The following is an 8,870-nucleotide window of genomic DNA, read 5'->3' as shown; positions in this document are numbered from 1 at the left end:
GGAGCTTTTGCTCGGGAGGGAGGGCAGGAGGCATGCAGCCCGACCCTCCCTGTGCATTTTGGGCTGGGGGAGGGGCGGCGATGGCGCTCTGCTGGAGGGGCGCCGGAGATTATTGGGGGGGCAGAGCCCCCCCAAATGAATTTTTGAGGGGGCTCGGGCCCCCTCAAGCCCCATGGAGTCGGCGCCTATGATCATATCACCCCTTAACCTCCTCTTCTCCAGGCTAAACATGCTCAGCTTCCTTAGCCGTTCCTCATAAGGCATCGTTTCCAGGCCTTTGACCATTTTGGTTGCCCTCCTCTGGACACGTTCCAGTTTGTCAGTGTCCTTCTTGAACTGTGGTGCCCAGAACTCCAAATGAAGAAATCCCCCATATGCACTATCCGTGTATAAGACGACTCCCAATTTTAAACTTGGGGGGGGGGAGGGAAAATATATAGTTTTATAAATGGAAAAATACGTTATTTTATTGTAGTAGCCTGACCTGGCACTTTGCAGTAAAGCATAAGGAGTAAAATAAAGTGTATGTGGAAAGAAAAATTGAAGCGCCTTTGCTTAAAAAAGTGGCATAAAAGGCTTAAAAACCCAGTTTTATTAACTATTATAAACAATTCAGCTTTTAGCATATGCAACATAAAGGGATTCCCCCCCTTTAAACTGCACCTTCTCTACTAGAAACCCCCCTCCCCGCAAACCTGAAATCCCTAAATAAAATCCCTCCAACTCACTTTTTTTAAAAAGGAAGCTCGTTTAGACAAAATTTTCCCAAATACCTAAGCATAACCTATGATGTAGATTAGTTTTCTTTTATCTACTTGATTCCTGCCACCGTCACCACGCCTCGCCTGTTGACGGGCGTAAAGGGGGTGGTAAACCGATCTCAACGCCTTTACAAACGCAGCAACAGAACCAGTTTGAGGCCTAGAGGAAAGGCGGGAGTAGCCGGCTCCAAGGCAGCAGCCCAACCAACGTGCCTACAACGTTTCCCTCCTTCCCCAGCCTTTTATGAATGAACTTTGGGCGCTCTTGTGCTTCTTTTTTTATGAATGGGAGTTCCAGCCGTGAATGAATCTTAGAGAAGCTCGCGCGGATTGGCTCGGGGCGCTCAAGCCGCGCCCCTCCCCGGCCGGATAAGGGCGACGCGGAGCCTTGATTGGCCGAGCGTGTCCCCCGCCCGAGGCGGGGGGGATTCCGCCCCTCCCGCTCCTCCATTCACAAAGTCAATGAAACAAAGAGAAACAGAAAAGAGTCTGTTTCTGTGAAAGAGGAAACGACTCCCGGGCTGGAGGCGGGAGCAACCTTACTCGGCGCCGTCCCACGAGAAGTAGCGTAGCTCTGTTATCGAGGATCAGCTGCCCTGCGGTGGGGGCCGACTGCAAAAACCTGGACTGACCCCCCCACTCTTTTTCCAATCTCAGGTGAGGGCAGTGCTTTTTTTTTTTTTTTGCTAAAAAACTATTAAGGGTTACTCTCATTTTGACTCCAGAAAAATCACCATTTTATAGTTCAGATCGGGGAAAATAAATACAGCAAATGGACAAAAGTACAAAGATTCACCAAATGTTTAGGGGTATGCTTCCCCCTGCGCCCCCCCCGAAAAAAAGCACTGGGTGAAGGCGCCGGGAAAATAACTTTTTAAGGCAAATTGGGGTGGCGATGTCGCCTCACGTCGCAGAAGTTTTTGCTTTTTTTGTAAATTATACCGGGGACGAAAAGGACGTGGGAACCAGCTTTGGGGCCTAGTCCGGGAGGGAGCTGATTTTTGGATAGGGTGTCAGGATGTAGGAAAGATCCGGGGAGGGAGGCGGGTAGCCAAAGGAAAGGGAGACAAATAGAAAAGCGGAGTGCGTGACCAGGGGCGGGAGACTTTCCCCACGCGACCCTGATGCGTGTCTACTCGGTCTCGCTGGGTCCCGTGGGGCTTACTCCCAGGTAAGTGGTCACAAGCGTGCAGTCTTAGGCTAAGGAAAGCGAAGGAAGCCGGTTTTGAGGAAAGCTGGGTTTTGAAGTGAGGGGGGCGGGCGGGTGTTGAAGTCAAGCCAACATGGGGAGGGCGCATAGCAATCCCGCCCCCCCCGGGGGTGGGAATAAAAGTCAGTAAAGTAAGCAAAGAGAAGAGGCTGGGAAAGGGGTTGGGGGGGATAGGAGGCAAAATCCAGGAGGGAAGAGGGGTGAAGGCTAACAAGGTCCTTATGGGGTTGGGATTAAAAGGGGATTCCAAACTGGGGAAGAGATTAGGATATGCACTTGTTCTCTTCCTCTGAAGGGAGCCTTTCCTCTTCAATTTGGGTATTTCTGCTTGTAGCAGCAAAGAGAGGGTCACTGGAAGGGTCTGTAATCCCACCCCCCTTGCCCTCACCACATACGGAGCAACCACATAATATCACCTGTCTGTATGCAATTCTGCAATCCTTGTATTTTGCTCCGTGTGTCCTGACTGCTGTGGGACACGATTTTGGTACCTGTTTGTTTCTCCTACATGCAATTCTCCTTGCAGGGTCTGCTGCCGGCCCTCCATGTTGGCGAGGGATTTGCACCCATGACTGATGGGAGGATGAAAGGGTATTTGGACCAGCAGGTGCCTTACACTTCTGCACAGGTGAGCGATGAAGGAGAATCGAACCGCCGGACCTCTTCCCTGGTCTTTCCTTGCATTTTTAGCTTTGCAGCCTGTAGATTGGACTGGAGTTGAGTTGAGCCTTGTCTTACGTCACATGCGTTATTTTTCTTCTTCTTCTTCAAATACAGAAACCGTCAGGAAATGGCATCCTGGAAGGCAGAGCTGTGATGGCTGCACGGAAGAAATCCATGGATCCAGGGATGCCCCACGTCCCAGACCCCGAAGGTGTGTATGCGGGAGATCCTGGAGAGAAATGAATGTGGGTTATCTATGGGGACCACTTGAATATACCACCTGTGTGAAGCCTGTTGGCGCTGGAATAAAAGGATCCTGATGCAACATCATGACCTGAAATAATGATATTTTAGTACAGCTTTTGCTCCCATTTTACAGACTGAGGAACTGAGGCTGAGCAGGAATCCCTTCTCGTGTGACCTCCTAGCTTGTCATGGGTTGAGTTTTCCATGAGTTTTAATGCTCAGTATTTGGCTTCTCTCTTTTTTTGACACTTCTGAAACTCGCCTGGTTTATCTTCAGTTAATGTTCTTAGGCTTCCCAATGCTGTCATTGCACAGCCTCTGGGACTGTCTGCAGGCCTGCCTGAGGGGGCTGCCTAATGCAATTGCTACATTCCTCCAACTAACAGATTTAGGCAGGAGAAGGGAACTTGTAACCTCAATACCATCTGGAGAGCAACAACTCCTTCATGTGCCTTCCCCATTAGAGGTCCAGAGGGTGGCAACACAATAATCAGCCTTTTCCGCTCCCTGTTTGTAGAATACTCGCCCCAGGGAGGTTTGGCTGGTGCCTTCATTATACACCTCTAGGTGCCAGGCAAAAATGTTGTTCTTCAACCAGGCCTTTGGCTGATTGACATACGATGGTCTTTTAAATGTGTTGTGGGAGAGGGGATTATCGGTTTGTTTTCGTTTCAGTTTTCATTATGTATTTTGCACTTCTTAAATTGTCATTTTATGTTGCGAACTGCCCCTGAGATCTACGGATGAAGAGTGGCATACAGATCTAATTGTTATTTTTGTTTTAACTGCGCTGAATCGCTAGTTAGACCACGAGATCAGTAATATGGGCTGCTTGGAGAAGTTGAGCAGGGTGCAAGCTTACCTGTAGCTAAGCTCTGCTGAATTCACCTGCGTTCCTGTCACTTGTGTGCCTGGGAGCCTCGCCGCAAGATGGGTTAGATGGCTCAGTCAGTAGAGCAGGAGACTCTGAATACCAGGGTTGTGGGTTTGAGCCCCACGTTGGGCAAAAGATTCCTGCCTTGCAGGGGGTTGGTCTCGGTGACCCTCCTGGTCCCTTCCAACTCTGTGATACTATGATGATGATGATGGCGATTAATTGAATTTATATACCACCCTATAACCGGGGGTCTCAGGGGCAGTTCACAGAATAAAAGCAAGATATAAAACCACAAAATACCTAATGAAAATAAAAACAACAACCTAAACAACAACCTAATAGCACCCCCGCCACCCCCCCCAAAAAAAACATTTTAAAAGGGCATAGGATGTAAAATCAGATCAATCAAAGGCCTGGTTAAAAAGCAATGTTTTTGCCGGGTGCCTAAAGGTGTACAGTGGTACCTCAGGTTACATACACTTCAGGTTACATACGCTTCAGGTTACACACGCTTCAGGTTACACACACTTCAGGTTACACACTCCGCTAACCCAGAAATAGTACCCCAGGTTAAGAACTTTGCTTCAGGATGAGAACAGAAATCGTGCTCGGGTGGCGCAGCAGCAGCAGGAGGCCCCATTAGCTAAAGTGGTGCTTCAGGTTAAGAACAGTTTCAGGTTAAGTACGGACCTCCGGAACAAATTAAGTACTTAACCTGATGTACCACTGTATAATGAAGGCGCCAGGCGAACTTCCCTGGGGAGAGCATTCCACAGATGGGGAGCCACTGCAGAGAGGGCCCTGTTTTCATGTTGCCACCCTCCGGACCTCTCGAGGAGGAGGCACATGAAGGAGGGCCTCAGAAGATGATCTCAGGGTCCGGGTAGGTTCATATGGAAAGAGGCGGTCCTTGAGGCATTGCGGTCCTGAGCCATTTAAGGCTTTATTGGTCAAAACCAGGACTTTGAATTAGGCTCGGAAACTATTTGGTAGCCACGGCAGTCGGACCAGGATCAGTGTAATATGCTCAAAACGCCTTGCTCCGGTGTGCAACCTGGCCGCTGAATTCTGCACCAGCTGAACTTTCCGAACCATCTTCAGAGGCAGCCCTACGTATCACGCATTGCTCTCGTTCTGCTGCAGCCGCTCCATGGCCATCATACCCTGTCCTGTTCTCTTGCAGATCTCTTCCACGACCTGAACCAATTTCAGGAAACCTGGCTGACTGAAGGTAAGGCTGAGCTGTTGGATTCCTTCCACTGGAATTCCTTCCACCCCTTCCTTCCCCTTCCCCTTCATCTTCTTTGGCCACCTCCCCCCCTTCTGCTTCTAGAGACTTTTGCATATGTAGCTCAGGCTTGGGTAAACTCGGGAGTATGAATCACACCATTGTGTCCTTATTTGCTTATGAAAGGAACTTGGCAGGCCCCCCCAGAAAAACTTCCTTTTCCAGAATGGGCCGGTCTGGGACCTACTGTTTGTTTGCTTTAAACTTTCTCCTTCGCAGATCTGAAGATCTGCCACCTGCTTTTAAGCTTTTGAATGAGGCACACTTTGGAAAAAAATAAATTAAAGGCTTCGAGTTTCCTTTTCCCTTTGGCTTGTTAGGTTATGATATCTCTCTCCACTGTTTCTCTGCTTCTCGACTGACGGAAGGGGGAGCCTGTTGATTCCCTGAGAGCCCAATTAATGCCAATAGTAGTTAATTGCAGTTTTGAAGTGGGTTTTTGGCTTCTGTTCTCGGAGACGGTGGATCTAGGGACCTGGCATTTTGAGAAAGGTTAAAAAGGTTAAAAATTGTATTGTTTACTTCACTTACCGTTGTTCTTGGGCAGTGGATCACCCTGGAACGTAGCTAAGATTAAGTCATAATTGCATACCATCGGCACTGATGACAAATTTTTCAAAAGAAAGAAGAAAGTGTGTGTTGTAAGGGGGAATTCCACCAAGATGACTCACGGATATGTTCATATCGCTGCAGGAGATTTATCAACTGGGTGCTACAATGTAGCTTGGTGCTTTTTTCTCAGATGTCCAATAATTGCAAAGAAAATAATTTCTCAGTGGAATTGAGCATCTTGAAACACGGCTTCTGTTTACAAATACCTAAAAAGCAAACTACTGGATCTCATGGTTTTAGAGAGAATCTTCTCCAAAACTTTCCCCTTCCTGCGTTGGAATGATTTAGGAAACTATTTTCAAAAGGTTCCAAATTATTTGAGAGTCTGAATCCTAGAAATGGGATAGATTTTGCAAAGTTGACCCAGTACATGCAGGAACAATCAATCTGCACGGTGTATTCTGCTTCTGGAATTTCACTTTCCACCCTCAATATTGCCTAAAGAATGTGCCAGTCCTGTTGGTGGTATGGTCCTTGGTGTGTGGAATTGTGACACTGTGTTGTCAGCTCTATTGCAATAAACATAAGGACTAGAACCTTGGACCTTGCATTTTCGCTTCTGCTTTTTTACTTTTCTTAAAATGCTTAGTATGTCAGAAATTCAGTTCCTGTACTGGAATTCTATGCTCTTAAGATCTGCTGATTGTGTTGGCAGTGGTTTGAGGCTATCTGAGAAGAAATGTAGTATCCTTGTTTTGTATTTGTGAAGGGGAGATCTTACAGCTTCGGGGAGGAAGGAAGCTCAGAATCGAAATAGGTTTCGTATGGTGGGTCTTCGTCGAACATATATCTGACAAACAATGGGAGAGGGGGAATGGATTCTGGGTGCTTTCATTTTAGCGTGTATTCCAAAGGTAGGGTCAAAGTTTCCCCATTCCTGACCTAGAGTATTCTCACCCAGAGGATCACTTCCCTCCCTCTTCTTCAGTACTGCCAAAGTTTGCTAGACTCTTAATGTGGTTTACTCTGTATGAGCCTATCCAGCACTAGTTTAAATCAAACGAGGCTATTTTGGTTCCAGATTGACTAGACAGAAGCACATGACTGTCCCATAACATTCTAGCAACAGAAGCAGAGCTTTGCAGCACCTAAAACGCCAGGCTGTGCCTTTGCGTGGTATCTTAAGGTCCGTGTGTGTACATTTCACACATATATGAGATGAACCCCATGCACTTGGAACTGAAACTTCCAGGGATTTGAAAGAGGAAACTCAAACTTTCCAAGAGTTGCAACTCTTTGCAGCTCGGTCACATCGAACTTACAAAAGAAAAGAAAAAATGCAGTTGCCGGTCTAGATTTTACCTGCGCAATCAGGATGAATTTCAGGAACTAAAATGCTTTTCCGTGCGGCCTGAGCAGGAGCAGTGAACAAGGTTATAGTGAATTGTTGCAGCTTGTCTTACTTACCCCAGCCTACTGCTGTGCTCTGAGTTGTGAAAAATATTCTTAACGTTATGAATGGTCCGTGTCACCATTAAGATAAAGAGGTCGGAATCGGCCAATATACACAGGGCCAGATTTAGGTTTGATGAGGCCCTAAGCTACGGAAGGTAATGGGGCCTCTATATGTCCAACTGTCCTTTGTCAACAACAAATTGTCACTGTTTTTTTGTGTTGAATATATCCTATATGAGCAAACCAGTGATATATTAGGGAGCAGGCTAGCAGGTGGGGCCCATTACTTATATCATAGGAGCCTACACAACACAAAACGCTGTTGCTGTATGTAGGTTTAATTTTCTTTTTTATCTTCTATTTTGGAAATGTACATCCAGTTTTTCCCCCCTATAATTTTTTGGGAGTCCTCAAGAGAGTGGGGCCCTAAGCTATAGCTTGTTTAGCTTATATGTAAATCCGGCACTGAATATATATGTGGACTGTCCCTGGATAAAAGTGACTTTTCTTCTTGAATTTCTCAGAGCTCTTAACCTAGCTCAAGGTGGTCATCTGAACTAGCCAGATATTTAACTGATAATCCATCCCAGTCAGTCCACCACTTGAAAATAAGACTTTAGAGCCGACTTGCTCCAAAATGGCAGCTAGACATTCCCTTTCAGCAACTGCAACCTTGGTTTACAGCGCCATTTGGCCCCTAGCTTATATATCTGAGTTTCAAACACATGAGTCCAACCAGCTATGATGCAACACATGTTCCCCCATCCATACTGGACCTTGCTAAGCTTTGCAAATGTGGTAGCAGTTTATTGCTGCACCACTAGCTGAGCTCTTTTGCTGCACCCCAGTGAGATTCAGACCCTGCCCAGCAATGTTGTGCCAGAGGACAGGCCCTGAGACAAGGGCGTGGGGAGGGCTGTGGGGCCAAGGCTTCGACCCCCAACCCCAACACAATGGTTAAACTCTGCGATCTCAGGTTTCTTGGCGTACATTGGAACTTCAGGGACAGGCGATGGCTGCAACTCTTTGACAGGCTTTGTTCTGGGATGGTGTCAATACGAGAGTTTGCTGGGAACTGGTTTGGGGAATGCAGCCGATCGAATGTTAGTCGGCGTTTAGCTAGTCTTAAACGTCCCTTTTCCGCCTCGCGTCTCGGCACACATGCTGAGCTCAGCCGGGGTCGTGTGGTCCAGTCTTACCTCCGGGGTGGGTGGGGGAAAGTGTGGGAATTTTATCTGGGATCACAATGACTTGCAATCATAAAGGGCATCATCATCACACAGCAGATGTTGTGATTTTTATTTGAGTGATGTGAGCGTGTTAACAGACTCTGAGAGATCCCTGCATGACAGCCTTGTAAATTACACGGAAACCGCAGTCAATGGGACTCCTAAAGTGTACAGGAGCAATAGCATTGAAACAAATAACAGTGCTGCATTTCACAAGAGTAGTGCATAAAACACTTGTGAAATAGATATAGTATCTGCAATTTTTTTTAAAAAATAGCCTGCATTTCCATGCTGGCTGTGGAAGAGGGAAAGTCCTTTCCAACACAGCCAGTAGGTTAGTTAAAAGAAAAGCCTTCTGCCAAGTGTAGTGGCTGGAGGTGTGTGACAAGGCGATCTGTTACGAGTGGCAAGGCTATGTTCAAACCAGCAGTTTTGATTTGTGACGGATATTTATTAGCTCCTATATTTGTAATCCCAACATTGGTTTCAGGAGCTGCGGGTGGGACAGCACAGAGTTAACATATGGAACTCACTGCCACAAGGTGTGCCGACGGACACCGGCTTTCATAGAGACAAATTTACAGAAATA

At 47.0% G+C, this 8,870-nt stretch overlaps 1 protein-coding gene across 2 annotated transcripts in view; it reads left to right on the top strand.

Annotated features, from left to right (window-relative positions):
* Window positions 1-1,225: 1,225 nt before the first annotated feature.
* Window positions 1,226-8,870, top strand: part of ETV4 (ETS variant transcription factor 4) — a 46,639-nt gene continuing 38,994 nt past the window's right edge. For both annotated transcript variants that reach the window (XM_082194445.1, XM_082194444.1), the window contains exons 1-4: window positions 1,226-1,418; window positions 2,498-2,599; window positions 2,749-2,845; window positions 4,941-4,988. In XM_082194445.1, the coding sequence (XP_082050571.1) occupies window positions 2,540-2,599; window positions 2,749-2,845; window positions 4,941-4,988 (205 nt within the window). In that variant the 5' untranslated portion in view covers window positions 1,226-1,418; window positions 2,498-2,539. The remainder of the gene's footprint in view (window positions 1,419-2,497; window positions 2,600-2,748; window positions 2,846-4,940; window positions 4,989-8,870) is intronic.

Source organism: Podarcis vaucheri (genome assembly GCF_965113315.1).
Source record: "Podarcis vaucheri genome assembly, chromosome: 13".
Taxonomy (NCBI): domain Eukaryota; kingdom Metazoa; phylum Chordata; class Lepidosauria; order Squamata; family Lacertidae; genus Podarcis; species Podarcis vaucheri.
Note: the sequence above shows the minus strand (reverse complement) of the source record. Positions and strands in the feature narration are given on the sequence as shown.